General features: G+C 52.7%; 1 protein-coding gene across 3 annotated transcripts in view; it reads right to left on the bottom strand.

The window, feature by feature from the left end:
- Positions 1–19,778, bottom strand: part of CNTFR (ciliary neurotrophic factor receptor) — a 214,422-nt gene that overhangs the window by 75,759 nt on the left and 118,885 nt on the right. For all 3 annotated transcript variants that reach the window (XM_042804453.1, XM_042804452.1, XM_032988103.2), the window contains one exon: positions 15,193–15,274. In XM_042804453.1, the coding sequence (XP_042660387.1) occupies positions 15,193–15,274 (82 nt within the window). The remainder of the gene's footprint in view (positions 1–15,192; positions 15,275–19,778) is intronic.

The following is a 19,778-nucleotide window of genomic DNA, read 5'->3' as shown; positions in this document are numbered from 1 at the left end:
GCTATCAGGCTTGACTTGAATGTCTCTGCCAGCTGACATCCACCTCCTACCCCTCTTTCAGCCCTGGCATTGCTTTTCCCAGCACCCTGGCAATGCAGTTGTGCACCCGTGTTGTGTGGAAAAGAAAGCCCATCAGATCTGGGGCTCCCAGCATGCAGTCACAGTCCAACTGGGACCCCCTGGCAATGGCTTGTTCAAGGACAAGCTTGGGAGCTGCTGGTCCAGGCCACAGCATGAATTAAAGACACTCAACTTTTGCAGGAGGTTTCAATATTCACCAGGCTGGGGGGACACATTTATAACTTCATGCAACGCATTAAAAAAGCTGTGACGTGCTCTTGGCTCTTGCTATGCGGTCTTCATTCTGGAGCTGTGATTTAGGGCAGAATGAGAATGTAATGGGATTAAATCTGCCTACCTAAAACCTGAAATTTTCCTTCTGGGATTATATCCCAAAGTCCTACTCATAGATCAATAGAAGGATGCCTGGGGCCATCTCTCTCGAGCTGCAAAGATCAAAATTGCAAAAATATGGAGAAAGAAATGCATCACGGATACAAAAGTCCATGGACTCACAGAGCTCAGTGGAAAAGTCTTGCCCAGATTACGGAGGGAGATGGACAACTTCATGTGGAAGGAAGATTCACCAACACGGAGAAAGGCTCACCACTGGGTATCTTGATTAGATAGGGTAGACAAATCCATTCTGAAGTGCCTGATCCAACCCCCAACCTCCTCCAAATGTCTGGGGTGACAAGGCACATCTCACTTCCTAAACTGTGCTTCTTGGTGGCCCAAGGGTTGCACGGTTGCTGCTGTACTTGGACTGGGTAGCTGGGAGCAAATGGAGCATGTGGAGGTCCCATGCTTTGATGACTGAATCTCCTGGTGGGCTGATGGACGCGTGCTGGGCCTGCTGCCATGCAGGAGACACGAGCAGCACCTTTGCTAAAGTTAAGTCAAGATAAGATGATGCCAAGAACCAGAAAAAAATTAATGAAAAAAACCCAACCCTGTATAAATGTATAAACAAGTGTTGCTCCTAAAATGACAGCTTCCAAAGTCCCATGCCGTTACTATTCCCCCAGGATTCTCCTGTCTGTCTCCCATGCTGCCAATGCAGCAGCTCTGTAACTTCTGAAGAGCACCGACTGGCAGTGTGAAAATGGCAGCAGTGATTATATTGCAACGCTTCACTGCTTCCCTGAGCTGCAGCTCCCTCCTCCCCTGTTGGAAGTGAAGTACAATCAATGCTAATTAATTAAGGGCCAGAGCCTGCCAACCGTGGTCACACTGAGTTCAGTGGTGTTTCTTGAATATTCAGGGCTCACTCTCTATAAAAGCGAGGAACAGACCATAGCAACTTGCATTGAAAACAACAGGAACTCTCTTTGCAAACTGGGAGGGACAGACAGACACGTCCGTCTCAAGGCTGAGAGCTGGAGGAGTTGCCTGCACAGCAGCAGACCCGTGTGCTATGGCTGTAAATCAGCAAAGCACCTTTGACACGATGGAAAGTGCAGCAAGGCAGCTTGCAGGCATCCCTAACAGCTCTCTGCCAACAGGAACAATGGAACTAACAGAGCTATTACACCCAACCAAGGCCAAGAGGACGATACTTGTGATGGGTCCAGCAAGAGAGCACAAGCATCCTTCAAGACCAAGGAGGAGCAACATCCTTTCTCTTAGCACCCTAAGGGATGGCTGTTACTGGGGAGCTCCTCATGGGCAAACAAAGCAAAGAAGAGTCCCAGTCAAGTGAACGGACTTCCAGGTGGAGCACCAGTGGGAATGGTGCTGCAGCTCACCAGCGAGTTAGCCTGTGGCCATTGGCAATGGCCATAGTTCCTCCCAAGGCCAAGGGGCTTGAATGATGCTCTAACTGCTAGGAGGCACCAGTGGGGACCCCAGCTCCTGAGCTGCCCTCCCCCTATGCCACACAGCAGGGATCCTCACCCAAAGAAAGGAAGAGCCAAACATATGGCCCTGTGCTTCCCACCACAAAGGTAAAACTAATTCTCAAGTCTGTTGAGCACAGGAACTTGGATGTGACCACCAGTCAGGCACCTTGCTGCAACCCAGGTAATGCTACATCCTGTCCCAACAGCAGGAGTCCTGCAGGGCTCAGCAGCCCCTTCCTATTCCTGAGCAACGTCACTGGATTTTCATGCTCTGCTCCAAGCCCCTTCAGTTATCCCAGCAGCTGCCACAGTTTGTGGCAGGTCTCCAGGCTCCCAGCTATGGCCAGACATGGAGACTTCCCATGGGAAATTACAGGGAGAGGAGTAGACAGACAGACATTAGCTTCTGGATTTAATGCACTCTCACTTTCGTGTGCCTCAGTTTCTCACTTGCACTGCATGCTGCCAGCTGGAGTAACCACACTGAAGTGCAGGCAAGCCACAGATGCAGAAGAGTCTGACCTGCCAGGGCTTGTGGCTTGGCTGGAGCCAGAGGCTCTCTGTGACTCATCCTACAAAGTCTCAAGTTCATGGCTACAGCTGGAGACTCCCCTCGGGAGTGCTCCAGGATCGGTTTACTGTCCCCTTGGGAGCAGGCCTGCGCATAAACAAAGTGGATGGTGAGCAGAGCTCGCCTGCCTCCTTGGAGAAGATCTGCACTTGGATGGATGCATGGACATAGGGCTACCAGGACAAGCCCCCGACAGTGTTCTGCTGTGCATACGGTCTGCACGATGCAGGTTTGCACCAGCCACTGCTGTTGTGAGCCTGCATCCTGGCTGATCCCCCTCCATAGCTCTGTTGCCTCTGTGAGGGATGCTCAGCAACTTCCTTGCCTTTATCTCAGTTTGGATCCTGGAGGCAGCAGATACGGCCCCCTGCAAGCAGCACAGACCGGCAGAGCACAGAGGGGACCTGTCTCCAGAGAGCAGAAGCGCACTTCGGCATAACAAAACATCCATTCCCCACCAGCAGAGCTGTGTTATCCAGCAGGGTGCCCAATGGCTGGACATCAGAAATACATGCACACACATGCACACCTCATTACACCTTAGCAAATTCAGCAGGAATCAAGCAAGACACGCTACATGCTGCTGCTCTGCTTTAGCTTGTGCATCCCAGTCAGCTCCTCAGTGTAATGGTGCTCTCTTCTGCCTACCAAGCACACAGCTCTTGGCTGGCAGAAGGCCTCCAGGCTTCCAGCCTTGCAGGTCAGTGTTTTTCAGCATTGGCTCTGCAGACCTCTGGCTGCTTTGCAACACTCCAGAATAGATAACTAAGAAGATCCTGCCTCCTGGCAGATGGCTTAAACCTCCTAACACAGATCTGCACTGGGGGGAAACGCTTCAGGCTTTGCAAGCTGAAACAGCTAGGAAGGTCAAGTGTGTTGACTCTGGGATGAAGGGCAGAACAGGGCTCTGCCAGGCATGTGCACCCTGTGGCAAGGCTCTGCCCCATCCACAGGGAATTTTGCACCAGGAGGTGGGTGTGTCTTGCCAGGGACATAACCTGCACAGAGGTGCATGCAACTGTGCAAGGAAGAGTTTTTAAGCCCTTTCCCCTTGTCTCCTCAGTGGAGACAAAGGCCGTTTTATCTCCATGATGTGAAGCGCATACACAAAACCCCTTCCCCAACACCAGCCTCCACAGTATGGCTCTAAGCAAAGTAAGGCAGTGTAATGAGGCTCCAAGCTCCTCTGCTTCAATTAGCACCTGGTGGCAGCTAAGCCTAAATAACAATCTTTCCCAGCAAATCCTACACCAAGAGATGAAAATAATACCTCTGTAACCCCTTCTGCCTCAGCCATCAATTGCTTTGTGGTTTCATTTCACTTCTTTATCCGATTGGCCTTCATGGAGCACTCATTACAAGGTGACACATGTCCCTTCCCCCTCTGTAATGGGCCTGCCACACCCACTCCTCAATCCTTCTTTTCCTTTTAATATGCAACAATTATACTGGTATCTCTGCATGGATCCACTCCATTTAGTGCTGTCCAAGTCTGCTTATCCCAAAAGATGCTCTTTTCATCTGCAGGACAGACTGCACAACTTGCAAGCAGTTCTTCTGTTTATTTTTTACACTCAAACATCTCCCACCTGGATTAGGAATTGGGGTATTAGGTGTTTCCCTATGCACAGAAGCACAGTGTCTACCCAGAGAAATTATACCCCTCTCCCCCCCAAGACTTTGATAATAAAGGTTTGTGCATGTTGTGTCCCAGCACATGCTCTCCTGAGCATACTTAATGGTTCCTTTGCTCTGTTCCCACCCCTAGCAAAATCTACCGACCAGGAAGCAGAGATGATGATGTTTGGGCTCAGTGTCTTGCTGTGTTTGTGCTCCCGTTATTCAGGGCTTTGTTTGCTCACAGACGTGTCACAGGTGGCCTGAAGACAGCAGCGAGTGACTCACTCCATGCCCCACACTACTGATGGATGTGCAGGACCTGAACATCTCAGCCCCAGCCCTCCCTGCCCTTTCGGTCCCAGGGTCTGCCACACATAGCTCCTCTGACACGCTCTGGAGATGATTTGTAGCATCCTCTGATAAGGTCATGGGCTCCTGCAAGTGGTGCCCAGAGCTGCCCTCGGAGCTGCAGCACTTTGCTCTTTCAGCCTGACTGGAGATTGGCTTTGCAGTCTCAGGGCAGCCCACAATGCAGGACTTCAGACACTGGAAACACTTCAGAGGGGATAAATAATGAGTGGTACCTTCAGTCCAAGTTCTGCTGGATATGTGTCTCTGAACAGGCTGGTGGGGACCAGGCTGCTTTGGAAATATAAGATGGCTGGCTCCCTGGGACAGCCACATGTGACTTTCAAGGCAAGACCCTTATGAGATTTTAGAGGCTAACTGAAGCCAAACCCCTGGAGTACTAAAGGTTTCCACTCCAACTGTCACTGTTTTATGGTATCTCCCATTTCTGGAAGCTTTTGAGAATGTAAGAGCAGGCACAAAAAACCAACAGGCATAGCCAACCCATGAACAAGGATTGCTCCCTCCCTCACCAAAAGGGGCTCAGTGCTAGGATAGGACACAGCCCTTTTTCAGCAGCCAGAGCTCACACAAAGAGCAAAGCCCACAGCTATTCCCTGTGCGCTGGGCTATGCCTCAGCTTCCTGAATCTGAAAATCTGTGCAAATGACATTTTGGCTTCCATGAGCACTTGGGGTTCCGAGCTGCCATGGCAATGCCTTGATTTACAACCAAGCATCAGCAGAGGAAGCAATGCACCAGCTCCACACAGTGGGATGATGCCGTCCTGAGAAGGAAAGGGCCTATATCCAAAACCCTCCTCCCAGCTTCTCCCCAGTGAGCAGGGCTTGTCCAACAGTGGGTTTCAGGAAGGATTTGTTGGAAAGGACCCATCTGGCTTATGCAGATGCTCCATGAACTGCGTGCTGCTCCCCATCTCATGCTGTCCCCTCTGCACATCCACGTCAGCAGGTCCTGCTTCCTCCCCTTGGGCTCTGGCAGCTTTGCCCATGTCAGCAGTTAACTCCCAGGGATTCATCCTGGGCTGAACACTCTCCATCCAAAGCTCCTCTGGGTGTCTAGGTGGACTACAAACTGCATTCCTCCTTCTTCATTGCTTGTGGATATGTTTAATGAAGTCTAAGAGACTACTGAGACATGGTTTTACTTTCCACTGGCAGAACTAGTGAATCCTGACAAACTGTGATCCTCCCAGTGTTTTTTTCTTCTCACTACAGCTGTGAACTATTTTCACCAGTTTTATGGGATCACAGGCTTGTCCAAAACCTGCCAGATCCACACTCTTATTCTTTAGTTACATCTCCTTTTCTTTTTATTCTTTTACAGCTTTGTGAGCTGCTTCAATACACAGGACCTGCAGCTGAAGTAAGGTTATGTATTTTCGTTAGCATCACAGATATTTCCAACTAGATTTCCTTCCAAGTTCTTGCATGGCTCATGTGGGCCCAGGGACAGATCCCCACTTTACTCCAGAACATCATCTCCATTTCAAGTAACTCCTTCCATTCCCAGAAAGGGGTAAATTCAGTGCAAGTGCCTCCAGACAGACTTGTATAGCAAAAGCAGGCAGCTATTCTGAAATGTCCTTTGCATGTCTCCAAACTTCAGTAACTTGCAAAGAGCAGGTCTTCAAAGCCCTGAAGCCACTGAGCTGTGCTCCCTTTCACCTAAGTGCCAGTCCCTCTATTTCTCTTGCTGTCTTTCTCCTCTCTACCCCACCTGCACTTTCAGAGCGTATCTCCTCAGCCATCCAACAGCACTTTGCACAATGAGACCTCAATCTCACGCTGACCTGCAGCTATTTTCCAAGCACAGACCTTAGGTGAGACCTGTGAGCTCTCCACTCCCTGTCTGACAGGTATGAGCTGTGCTCCTGCATCATGCCCCGGCAAGACAGGCCATCCCGCTCCATGCATTGCTGATTTTCTGCAGTGCAAAATTAACAGACACCGTGTGGAAACCAACCCTCTCTCTTGCCCACCTCCCAAGAGGGTGGAGCAAGCCTGGGATGTGCTCCCCATGGGGCTATTCTGCACCGCTGGCTGGACCCCCAGGGGATGCTCAGCTCTGGGACCTGTGGGGTGACGAGGCAGCGGGCAAGGAAACACTGGCACTAAAAATAGGCTGTTTGCGGTAGGGGCTGACCACATTTATTAGCAAGCCTGTGCTCCGGCTGACCACAAGGTCAGCCTCCGAGAGCTTGGTCATAATTCACTCTGTGTCTGGGCAGGAAATCTACTTGAGCTCAGAGGGATGTCCAGTAATAGAAAAAGTTGTTCCAGGACCAGGGGCTATTTTTGCTGTTTTCTTCTATTTTGCAGACAGGGAACCTTTTGGGAGATGCATCTTATGCTGGGGAAAGAAAAAAAAAAAAAAAAAAAAAAAAAAAAAAAAAAAAAAAAAGCAAAAAACCCCCCCAAAACAAAACAAAACACCAGGTGCTCTGGGACTCTGAGACAGACAGCCATTAGGAAGGAAAAGTAAGGGGGAAGGTGCAGAAGTTTGTGCCTGTTTGGGTCTGGGGTTCTTATCAGACAGACTCACCTTCACCATGTAGGGTAGGGAAGCAGCAGGGAAAGCTCAAAGCAGCAAAGGGGACCCTAGGCCCTGATGGGCTTTTAAATGGCCTAACAGCATGCAGCATAGTTTAATGGGTTGCAGCTGGGGTGTCACTGTAGGTGGGGTGAGTTGCTGTCTCTCCTGCTTCCCTGCAGCTGTGGACTGGTAGGGAAGATGGGGAGGAAAATGGGGAAATCACCATGGTAATAAATGCCCAGGGATGGAGGTGATGGACCTTCCTCGTAAAGGCATCACAGGGCAACTTGAGCTACAGCCAAGTTGTACCTCCAGACAGCATGGGATGGGCCAGCAGATTGTTCCCCAGCAGATGCAGCAATCCCACTGAGATGCTGCTGGTCCCCAGCAGACAGCCGTGGCCTTGGGCTAGCTTAGCCCTGAGCAGAAATTAGCAAGGCAAAGGAGGCAAAGAGCGGATGCCTGCCCTTGAATGGCAGCCTTCAGAATGATTTAAGCAGACTCCGTCTTGCGGAGAAGCTGGAATCCTAATCTCTGCACATGAGCTGCCGGCACCGGAGCCTTCATGGGAGGGGTAATGTGTCCCCGGTGAGTCAGGCTGACTCACCCGCCGGGGACGCGAGTTGCCTGCAGAAGTGAGATGACTGCCTGGGGGAGCGGGGAGCAGGCATCACTGCTCTGCCAGGGGTGCTACCACCTAGGGGTGCACACGCCTTTGGCAAGGCCTTCCCCCACTCCCCTGGTGTGTCTTTTCCCCTCTTGCAGCTCCAAGGCAGGAGCATCTACTCGTGACATGCGCTGGGACCGAGGTTTTCCAGGTACAGCTGGCTCCTTCAGCAGATTATGTGAACACCACCATAAACTGAGCTCATTCGGACTGAGGACAGGCTGAGCTAGGCCCCCTGACTTTGTCTGCACTGAGCAAACACCGATAACATCCTTCTGACGCCAACACATGTCCTTTTACAGATCCAGCACCATGCCTCAGTTCTGGCTCTCCAAGCTCTCCACAAAACAAATTTGAAGAGCATTTTGGCTCTGAGAAGCTTGCAAAGAGCAAGGCGGGGGGGGGGGGGGGGGGGCAGGTAAAGGCTACCCCAAAACTTGCTTCTTAACAGAAGGAGGGTCCTGAAAATGCTCCAAAACTGCCTCACACGCTGAATGGGGCTGCAGTTTGGAGTGAGGATGGTATTTCCGCCAGCTGGATAATGAGACCATCCAGAGATATAACAGGAAGGATTAAAAAATGTAATTACTAATGAGGAATTAATTGTTAATGGGGAATCATCATTGTAGGAGGGTGTTCCCAGTGCAGCCCCGCAGGGATCTGTTCTTGGCCAATTGTTAATCACTCGTCTTATCAATTATCTTGAAGGCAACATAAAATTGTTGCTGGCAAAGTTTGCCAATGACACAAAGACTGATGTATATAACGGAAAGGATGAGTGCACGGCACGCAGAGCTCTGGAACAGTAAATATACTCGCCTTCCCTCAGCAAAAGGATGTGTTTCACGCAGCCAAACACAAGTCCACTCATCTCCGGTGGAGGAATGCAGGTCAGACTCACAGAAGGCAGGGCTGCATCTTGGGGAGGACAACACCGATAAGGCCTTGGCAGGAGCCACCCGGAGATGAAGTGCCAGTGTGCTGTGATGAGAGCAAAACTTGGCCCAAGGAGCAAGGAGGTGTCATGGGAGGTGGGGAGGTGCTATGTAATGAGTAGACGGAGCTTTCTCCTGAACTGGCCCCAGTTTGAGTGTGGATGAGGCTCTGTGGGAAGCACGCACCACCTCCAGTCTCCCCAGTGGCCACCCAGCACACACTCAGGCGGTCCCTTTGACCTTGCCATCCCCAGCTAGTGCTTGCGCTTGAGCAATTACAAAAATTCCCAAACACTGTTCCACATACATCTTGCCCTGGGGAACGGGTGAAAAAAACAACATACGACAGATGTTAGTCATGTCAGTTAATGCATGACTGAAAGGCACTCCAATAGCATGGTGAGGGAGGAGAGGAGAGGAGAAAGGAGAGACGTTCCGTATTTGTATTTGGAAAGACTGCTCCTGCAGGGCTGTCTTAGGTTGTATGGACTTATCCCCTGCACAACCAAGGGTACAAAACCAAGCCTCGAGATCATCACACCACTTGAATCCATGCATCTTGACTGAACAGCATTTGTGCAACAACCAAAACCTACTCAGATGTCTACAAACCAACCACATGTTCCTGCATGAATCTACAAATGACCTCCTACACAGAAAACCTAAAGAACATCCCTAAAAGCAAAGCAACTAGTTTAACTAATGCCAGGCAGATGCCCTAGGGAGTTGCATGGGCTGACTGATGTGGGAGGAAGCAGAGTCCAGAAAGATCTGGTCCCCTCCCCATCAGTCAACAAATGCTACACATAGAAGGTTGGACAATGTGGAGAGGGGAGAGAGGGACAAATCTACAGTTGGTTTTGCTTCGAAAAGCCAATTTGCATGGCTTTGCTGTGCATTTTGAAGGCTGTTTACTGGCCTAGGCTTTGTCTTAGCTGAAATGTGGGCAGCATTTCTAACGAGGTGCATGCAAACTGGAGCTCCCGGGAGGCTTTGCAGCAGAACCGATTGCAAAAGATTAGCGCCAGGGCTTAAGAGAGCAAGAGAGAAGGGAAAGTAATGAAACAAAATCTCTCTTTCTTTTCCTCAGTTGAGGAATGATGGGGGCTAATTGCTTGTTGCTGGTGAGAAAGAGAGGAGATAGCAGCTTCTGCGTCCATCAATAAATTAACCCCGGCATGTGGCATCTGAAACGCATTCATTTCCAGGGACGTTTATCTCTTTGTCTCCTCTCCTGGGTGAAAACATAATTATTGTTTAAACATGAGTTAATTCAGCAAGGTGAGGATCAATAAAGCAGAATTACTCCTCTTTTAAAAGCAGAGAAATCTCAATCTGGGACAGATGCGGACATAACTCTGGCAGGGCTGACAGATGGGGAAGATGCTCTGGTCGTGGCAGGAGTCTGTGGAAGCAGAGCTCCCTCTTTCCAGGACTGCTGTAGCCCTTGAGTCTACTGGGAATAGCTAAGTCCAGCCACAGACAATCATGGCAATGAATAGAAAGAGCTGAAATCACCCATGCACGTATGCTTTCTTTATGGCCTCATACGCAGTTAGGCATCTCACCATGTACACAGTTCCCACGTAAGGAGCTTTGGAAAAGCCTCAGGGCTCATGCTGTGGCTTCTCCCTTTCTTTGAGGGTGCCCAAGACCTGCTAGGGAGACGGTGTCTGCAGCACAGAGACCTTGCCAGTGCTGCTCTCACATGACGGAGCCCCTGGACAACCAAAGGTGTGAGTGTCAGAGCAGGCAGCATCACTTCTGTGCTCTGCTGAGCTTTCCCCATCACCACCTTCTACTCGGAAATAAATTGGCAGCAACTGCTGCCTGGGGAAGGAAACTGTCCTGGGTTGAGTGAGTGGTGGAGTTTTTTGGTGGCAGGGGAGGGGGCTATAGGGGCGGCCCCCTATGAGAAGCTTCTCGAAGCTCCCCCAGCTCCACGTCAGCTCCACTTCTGTTTGGGAAATTGAGCCCATCAGCTGCGCCTCTGCGATAACGTATTTAAGAAGGGACGTGGTGACGGGCAGTCGGACTTGTGAGGAGGAGTTGCTGCAGCTGCATGAACACCAAGGTCAGTGGAGGAACGGAGGAAGAAAGGAGGGGGGAGGTGTGCCGGAGCAGACACCCCCCTGTATCCTGTGGTGAGACGGCAGGGCAGCCCCCCCTGCCACCCATGGAGATCTACGGTGGAGCAGACATTGATTTATGGCCTGTGGCTTCTGCTTGGAATAATCAAAGTGCTGTGCCCGAAGAAGGCCGGGGTCTCATGGGAAAAGGCAGCCCCCCTGCTGTAATTCAGCGCTGGGAGGATTGCAGCATGCGGGGGAGTCCCACGCCGGAGCAGCTCAGGAAGGGCTGCAGCCGTGGGAGGGAATCCAGTCGGAGGAAGTTAGTGACCCATGACGGAGCAGTGTGGGGAACGCTGCGGCCCGTGGGAGGGACTCATGTCGGAGAAAGTTTGTGGAGGACTGTCTGCTGTGAGAGGGAGACCACGATGAAGCAGGAGGAACAAGTTCCGGACACTCCCCTCACCGAAGATAAGGGAAGTGGCAGCGCTGACTGCACCCCCCATTCCCTGCCCCTGCGCCACTGGGGGAGGAGGTAGAGATATCGGGAGCAGAGCTGAGCCCGGGAAGAAGGGAGGGGTGGGGGGAAGGTGTTCTCAAGATGTGGCAGTGCTTCTCACTGTCCTACTCTGTTATGTGTTGTTAGTGTCTGTAATAAATGTATGTTCTTTTTTTTCTTCCCCTAACGAGTCTGCCTTTTGCTCGTGATCATAAAGGGGAATTTTTCCCCATCCCAGTCCTATCTCGAACCCCAAGCCTGGCTCTCTGTCCCTTCTCATTGCTGGAGGGGAAGGGAGAGAGAGCTGCTGCGTTGTGGTTGGCTGCCAACCAGGCCCAAACCATGACAGAAACGCAGGAAGGAAAACTCAGCTACTCATGATAATGGGGAGGGCACCAGGCTCTCCTGTATGGTCTTCAGCCATTTCTGTCTCCTCTGTCCTTTCCCATTTCTTCTTGTAGCTCTTTTCCATCCTTCTATGCTGGCTGGGAGCTGTGTGGATGGGGACAGCCCCGTGGGTACCCAGGGCTGTTCTGCAGTCAAGCTGTCCTACATCCAGCAACCCTGTCTGAAGCTGGGTTACTTTTAGTGCTTATCCATGCACTGGGAGGACACATCCCTGGACCACTTGCTCAGCAAGACCAGCTGAAGGTTCAAACACCACCCTACACCAATGTATTCTGCCAGCTAATCCCTGCAAGCCTCATCCCTTTTTTCCTGCTTCCAATTTTACACAGTGCATCGCCTTTTCCTTTGCTATATTCAAGGGCAGTGAGGTGGCTGTTCAAAACGACCTGGCACCAGCTGCCCCAGCTGGTCTGGGGAAGGCTGTGCGTTCAACGCAGTGGCAGCAATCCCACCCGCGCCGAGCACACCGCGGAGCCTGCCAGAACCACCCAGTGTGAGGGGCTGAGCGGCACGGGGCGATCGCTTTAGCAGCAATGGGATTAGCTGTCAGCACACCGTGCAAATCCCGGCCGGTGGCAGTGCTGGTGGCTCCAGCTGCACCCACGGGCCAACCATGGGCCAACCCCAAAACACTGGAACCAAAGACCCTGTGGTGGAGGGTGGCTGGCAGCAATCCCTGTTCAATGGTTCGAGCTATTCTGGGGGAGAAGACACAACACCCAGTCACAGGATTGACACAATCAGGGATGTTTCTCCTGGAGGCTGACATCCCCCACCCACAGCCAGGCATTCTGCCCTATCCACATGTCCCCCAGTCAGGGTGACACAAGGGGCCATGCTGTGGGAGAGCCACTCATGGACACCCTCTTTTGCTGCCTGTCTACCCTTCCCTGCAGCAGCACACCCAAAACCCACTGACTGAGCCAGCACATTAGTGCCACCCTCTGATCATGCCCCTGGTGCTGCCCTGAGCGATGGCTCTGGTCTCCCACCGCACAGTTTCCACCCCCATGGGTAGCTGGAAGCAGCGATTCCCAGCGGGGTGGTGCAGGTGTAACTTTAGCAACCTGCTATTAATGCAAAGCAAGGGAGTTTTGCAGCCAGAGGGAGGGATGGTACCCAAATCTGCTGACCTCTGAGCCCCTCCTCCCCATTCCCCAACATTGGGGAGCATCCTAGGCTCCTGCATCCCAGACAAATGCGCTCTTTGCTCTGCCAGCTCCAATGAGAAGGACCAAAGGTGAGAAGCAGAGGGGTTAACACATAGGCAACCTCACCTCCACCAAGCCTGACTCTGCTTTTGTTAATTCATGTGGCACTTCACAAGATGCTCCAGCAATCACCAGGGTGCATGTGAGACCCAGGAGCGGGTGGCCGGGCTCACTGCATCGTGCTTGTGCTCATCTAACAGCTTGTCACATCCTCCTCACTCAAGTATTCAGTGCTAATGCATCTCTTAAAGTGCTTCATGAGCTATTAAAGTCGAGCGTGCCTCAAGTGCATGATAAATGGACTCTACGCCAGCGTCTTCCCCCCACTCCACCCAGTCCCTGCCACCAGTGGGATTAACCCATCCTCCCACCCCATTCCTGCTGTGCTTTCCCAGCCCGAGCGCCTGGCTGGCAGAAGATGAGCCCCAGGATTTGCTGGTGAGAGGAGGCTGCGGTGGGGCAGTGGGTGAGCTCTGGGTGGGAGGGATGGAGCACACCTCTTGGGTCTCCAACGCAGGGCAGACACTCGCTGACTTCACCTGCATGTGTGCAGCCTCTCCAAGCTTGGCATGGCAGGGTGGCAGGACACCTGCTGCTCCAAAGTCCCTGCCCAGAGCATCACCTCGATGTTTGAGAGGTGTCGAGGAGGCACATGAAGTGCCTCTGGGGAACAGATTGAAGACAATCCTGGAAGTGCCCTACCAACTTTCCTCCAGCTCTTACACCCAGTTTTGCCCCACCTCTCTTTTCTATGTTCCCCAGCACAGAGCAGCCTCTCTGGCTCCTGAAGATGGGGAGAACCCTGACTCACTCTGTGCACCCATTCAGGCACTTGTTGATGCACTCACGTCTCAGAAGCTCTAGTTTTGAGCTGGTGCCCCACACATCTCCCTCACAGATGCTGCCAGACAAAGGAAAAAGGAGAGACACAGGGATGGGGAGGTTATGCTGCCAAATCCCTGAATCCTGATGGATCATGGAGCAGAAGGTGACAATTGTTGCAGCTCGCCTGGATACGGCCCTTACCTGGGACCATGCTCTCTGTTCCAGTATTATTCTGCCAGCAGCAAAATCTGTGGCCCTGGCCAGCACTGGTGAGGAGCAGCATTTCTCTGTCTCGACAACACATTTCAGGTGTTCCTAACCCTGAAGTACCTGGCACTTCTGTGTTTTGTGCATCTCCCTGTGCAACAGGTCTGGGCTGCTATCCCCACAGCGTGGAAATAAGCAGCATGGTGCATCCAAAGGATGCTCTGGCAGCCTTGAAACTGGATCCTTCAAGGCTTGCCAGGCAGCAGCCCTGCAAGCACAGCAGGACCAAGAAGCACTGCTTCTCTGCGGAAAGCATCACACCACCACAAGCAGCACATACCTCAGCACCCAAATGCTTTGACCAGGTGCCATGGGAAAGTGCTGGGAATGTTCCTGCACCACCACCCGGCAAACTGCCCCCATGTCCGGAGAGTGGCTGTCCCCATGTGATGGGGATGTGCTGCCAAACTCCAGCTGCTTTGTGACCAAGCTGGCGGCTTTTGGCAATGTAAACCCACCCAGCTGGATTTAGGGCATCTCAGCAGGGCACTCTGGCAGGGTTTCTCGAGCCCATGGATGTACAGATGTCCTTTCTGGAGTTAATCAGCAAAATTCCCCTCCATAATCCACCGAAAGCAACTACAGCCAGGCTGACTGCCAGGAAAGCCAGTGAATTTTGGAGGTCTCCCATTTTGTCCCATTTTGCAGGGCTGTCATAGGTGACCCCACAGTGGGACCCAACTACCCCCCCCATAACCTTCCTGCTCTTGCCTAAACCCAGGATCATGTGGGGTCCTCCAGCTCCCAGTGCTGCCAGTGACTCTAAAATACAATCTCTCTTCAAGCCATAACTAGAGTAAGCCCTGAATCCTCTGCCAACCTGGAGAGGAGCAAGCTAATGGTGGGTGAAGACATATACTGGCAATAGGGACAAAGTCACCCCAAGGAGGTGAGAGCAGAATAAGGCATCCACCATGGTCATGGGGTAGAGTGTTGTGGCTTGGGGCTGTCAGGCTGCTGTTTCTCCCCACCCGCTCATCCCTTCATGAGTGGGTTGCAGAGGGCAGGGTGCAGAAAAAAGGGGGGGTGAAGGGATGGGAAGCAGTGCCCTGGCTATAGGGCCACCCTGGGACATGCAGGGGTAGGGGTAGGGGCAGGGCAAGGGGCACCAGCAGGCACTGGGGGGATGCAGGATGCCCAAACCCCACAGTGGCAGGCAGGAGGTGTTGCACGTGTCACTCAGAGGCGAAAAAACGATAACATCCAGAAACACAATATCAGGCAAGCCCAGAGCATGCACCCAGAGGAGAGGCCAGAGGAATGGCAGTGACATTTTTTGGGACCCCCCAGGTGGGAAAGTTGTGACGAGACTCACCTTGCTGGCTGTGTCTCTGGGCATACACGACCACCACTGCGGCGAGCACCACGCAACAGGCTGACGGGACAGGGTTAGCCATCTGTGGGAGCAAACACAGGCAGGAGCAGTCAGGGTTTGCCCCCAGGAGACTTTGCACACTGTGTGCCAAGAGCTAGTCCCTCCTGGGCACCCAAAGGGTGTGATGGGACCACAGGGAGATGGCCACGAAGCAAAACTTCATCTCAGCCATGAGGGAACTCACTGCAAAACAAGGCTTTTTGCTGGCGCACACTTCCTCATTCAGCAGCCTGTGGCACTTTCCATGAGACCTACCAGCACAACCAGCTGCTCAGAGGTGACAACACACGTTGCACAAACGCTCTCTCTTCCTCATCTCCTTTTCAATACTTCCCTTAAGAAAGTCAAACCCTGCTGCTGGGCTCTCCCTGGCAGCTGCAGTATCACCCTAGGATCAGACACTGCCTGCAAGTGGGTTGCAGAGGTTTTTTGAAGAGATGGGAGCACACCCAGACACTTCACAGAAGCAGCCAGCGATTAGGATGTCCAAGATGCAGAGCCCACTACAGGCAGCTGCTGCTCTGGTGTGGACCCTTTTTGTGCTACACCGAGCACTGTGCTGTCTGCCAGCCCGATGCAACAGCAGCAGCATTTATGGGTGTCATGGTTTGAGCCCAGAAGGCAACTGAGCACCACACAGCGGTCCACTTCCTCCCTCAGGAGCGGGAAGGAGGAAATAAAGTAAAAGACTCGGGAAGAGAGATGAGGACAGGGAGCGGTGGCTCATCCATTATGGTCATGAGCAAAAGACAGACTTGTTAGGGGAAGAAAAAAAGAACATCACTTCACTTCAAACATTAATAAAGACAACACTTAACAGACAAGGTGGGACAGTGAGAAGCTCCACCACACCCCAAAACACCTCCCCCCACCCCTCCCTTCTCCCCGGGCTCAGCTCTGCTCCCCATCTCTCCCCCTCCTCCCCCAGCGGCGCAGGGGGCAGGGGATGGGGGTCACAGTCAGCTCCTGCTCCTTCCTTCTCGGGAGGTGGGGGAACACCACACACCCCTCCCCTGCTCCCCGGGGCTCCCCTCTCACTGCAGACAGTCCTCCACCAACCTCCTCCAGCGTGATCCCTCCCCACGGGCCGCAGCAGTTCCCAAGCTGCTCTGGAGTGGGTCCCCCCCGCGTGTTGCAGCCCTCCCAGCGCCGAACCACAACAGCGGGGGCTGCTTCTCCCCCACTTCCTTCTATTTCCTTCCCCTGACCTTGGTGTTTGCGTAGGTGTCCTTCTCATAACTCTTCCTCACAAGTCCCAACCTCCTCTCAGATTCCTTTTCTTAAATATGTTATCACAGAGGTGCAACCACCGTCACTAACTGGCTCGGCCCTGGCCAGAGGTGGGTCCAACTTGGAGCTGGGGGAGCTTTCAAGAAGCTGCTCACAGGGGTCCACTGACGTAGCTGCTCCCTGGCTACCAAAAACCCCACCACTCAAACCCAGCACACTGAGCATGCCAGAGACAGCGTAACCCGCACTGGTGTTTTCTCAGTGACCGAAGGGTGCAGCATGCTGCCTCAGCCACCTGCCACTGGCAGCCTGATAGGCCATAGCCAGCCCCCATCTCTCTGGACTGGGACAGAAGCAGAGGCTGCGCCATCCCAGTGAGCTGTGCCATGTCCTAAGGGATGCTGGGGTGCAGGGAGGTGTGGAGGGAGGAACAGCTAAGAAGACAGGTGGATAGAGACATGCTGGGATTTAGGGACGAGCAGAGAACATCCTCCTTGCACCAACAAGCCTCCCCAGGAGTGGACAAATGGCAGCAACAACCTCAAGGATGACCTACACAGTCCTGACAGGCTTGGAGATGCCCAAGCTCTCCTCTTCTTGCAGCCAGGGCTAGTAGAGGAGACCAGAGTTGGGAGGGAGCTGCTGGGGAAAGCAATAGGGATCCCAGCCCACCCGCCAGGAGGTAAATAGCACCATGCATGAAAAGCAAATTACACCTTCAAAACAGTTTAAAATTCTCTAATCTCCAGTGCTGTTCCGGTAACGTGTGGAGGATTGCCTTTTAATCTAGAACATGAGTATGGGCTCGTTAGCCAGATGGCATCCATTTAAACCTAAATAAAGGGGGAGCTGTACTAGCCAGGGAAAAAAACCCAGCAAAACATATTCCATTACCCAACACGGCTGTCGCAGGAGCCCAGATGGCCTCAGGTTTGCAGCAGGACACAAGCCTTTACAGGGCTAGAGGGGAAGGCAAAAGCGGCTGGGAGGGATATCATGAGCAGATTTTGGGGTGCAGTAGGACCAGCCTGGCCTCAAATGCCTCTCATGGGGAGGGATGCTGGAGTGGGTGGGGGTTCTGAAGGTGGGGAGCCCAGAGGTGGGCAGAGAAGGGACCCACAGCCTTGCTGCTTAATTTGCAATGCTGGGTTTGGCCTGGGAGGGCTGGCAGCGAGAGCCATCCCCAGTGAGCTGTGGCTGCATGGCATGGACACGCCAGCCTCAGACCCCGCTCCCAGCCCAGCCCCAGCCCTCCTGGGTCACCTTGAGCAAATTGCTCTCACCGCCCCCCCCATGCCTCAGTTTCCCTGCCCGTAAAACAGAGATAATGAAGGTGACCTTTCTTTGAAAGCTCTGTGAGAGGAGCACTAAGTGCTGATTACAACATCGTTATCATTCACTCTGCTTCTTCTCTCCTGATCCTCTCTTTCCCCATGCCTCTGCTGTCTGCTCTGCCTCCTCCGTGTCTCCCCACCGTGCCTGCAGTGTGGCTCCCCTGCTGTCACTCCTCTTGTATGCTGGCTGCCATTGCAAGTGGCAGCTCAGGGAGCTGGGACCCGAAGTAGGTGGCAATGCCACATGCTGGGGCAGTACTGCACACAGGACCCTGAGCAGCTTGGGAGCTGTCTGCAAACCAGGAGCCAACTCTCTCTACCAATCCCAAATTCACTTCCCATTGAATATTCCCTCCCTACATCCCTGGGAGTTGGTGGGTAGCACTAGAAACTGAAGCAGGCAAGGTACCCCCAGGTAGTGTGGCCATCCCATCTCTGGAGACAGTGGCAATGATGGGAGGCAGGACAGGAGCCCCTCTGACACCCCTGCAGTCAGCCAGCTCATTGAAAAGCATGAGATCTGCTCTTTGCAGCCTTTGGTTTGGCTTGCGCCGGTGCAAACATCATCACCAACCATCACCTTCTACATCTTGGTCCTGCCAGCGAGCAAAGCTATCTGCCTGCCCCTGCTGTTCCTCATCTTATCAGTTGTTAAAGTAATTGCTGCTGCTCCTGCCTACGTGCCTGGCAGTCTCATTCATGGCCAGACCAGCCTGGAGAGAGGCACCACAGTTACGTGGCAGGGGACAGTTCCTGTCCCAAAGCACCAACAGTCTCGAGGGTGATGCTGTTCAGCTACAGGTGGGAAAAGAGAGAGAGGAGGGACCAGGCTGAGGCCCTTGAGAACTCTGTGGCACATCTAGGATGCAGGACAGAGGCTCCCAGCGCCACCACAGAGACCTCACTGCTCGGCTGCTTTTGCCCTGCAAAACCTCATTTCTTCTCAGAGATGAGCCCTGCCACCAGGCAGGAGCCAGAGCTATTTTAGTGCGAAAAATCTAGCCAGAAAACCAACTTTTTCTCACTTGAATTGCAATTTCCCATGCAGTATTTGCTTTGTTTGACTGTTTTGCCCAAAGCCATGTTGATTTATTTTTTTTCAAGCACATAACAAAACCTTCGCAATTTCTGCAGATGCTTCTAATGCAAATTTCCATTTGCTGTATTTGCTCATTTAATGGTTTCTCTAGCAAAAGCCAGCACCCCAGCACGCAGGCACATGGGCCAGTGAGCAGCAGCTCACCAGGCGTGCAGCTCCCCGGGCTGCGTCCCTGCTCCAGCAGGGACCAGTTGAAAGGTGACGGTGGGGAACCACATTTATTACACAGCAAACCCAGCACTGGGAAACTCAATCTTCTGAGGAAAAAGAGGTTGGAGAATATTTGCTTTTGACCTTGTAGTGAATAATTTCTTGGCAGTGGAGAGGAAAGAGAAGCCTGGGCAGGAGTCAAGGGAGGTGAGGGGGCATACGAGATGCAGTGGCCTGGAAGCTCTGGAGCTGGAGCCACCTCCAGCAGCCTTCCCTGCTGTCCCCAGCTTCTTTATTTGGGGTGAGAGCAACTAGTTGATCCTTCTCTGCCTTGTCCTAATGCCTAAGGGTCCCTAAATATGGTCCTCTCCAGCAGCTCTCTGTCTAAACCAAACATATTTCCAGTTGTACTTTCCCTGAGCTGGGTCAGGCTAGGCGGTTGTGGCCAGACCTACATGATGACAACCTCCAAGGCGGCCCCTGCAAGCAGGACTGAAGGGGCATAGCAATGTGACATTAACTGCTGTGGTGTGATGGGGTGAGGACAGTCCCGATGTAAGCAGCAAGAGCAAAGGGGATCATGTATCCAGGCGAAAAGTTGGATGCCACCAGCTGCTGAACAGTCCCAGTGTCCTCTTCTGAGCAGACAGAGGGATGGATCCTTTCCAGCTCTCCCTTAGAAAGATCCCCAAAGCCCTGGGGAATGCTCACTG

This window comes from Tyto alba, unplaced genomic scaffold, assembly GCF_018691265.1.
Source record: "Tyto alba isolate M040663 unplaced genomic scaffold, T.alba_DEE_v4.0 Super-Scaffold_42, whole genome shotgun sequence".
Taxonomy (NCBI): domain Eukaryota; kingdom Metazoa; phylum Chordata; class Aves; order Strigiformes; family Tytonidae; genus Tyto; species Tyto alba.
The sequence above is the reverse complement of the archived record's forward strand: the minus strand, read 5'-3'. Positions and strand labels throughout refer to the sequence as shown.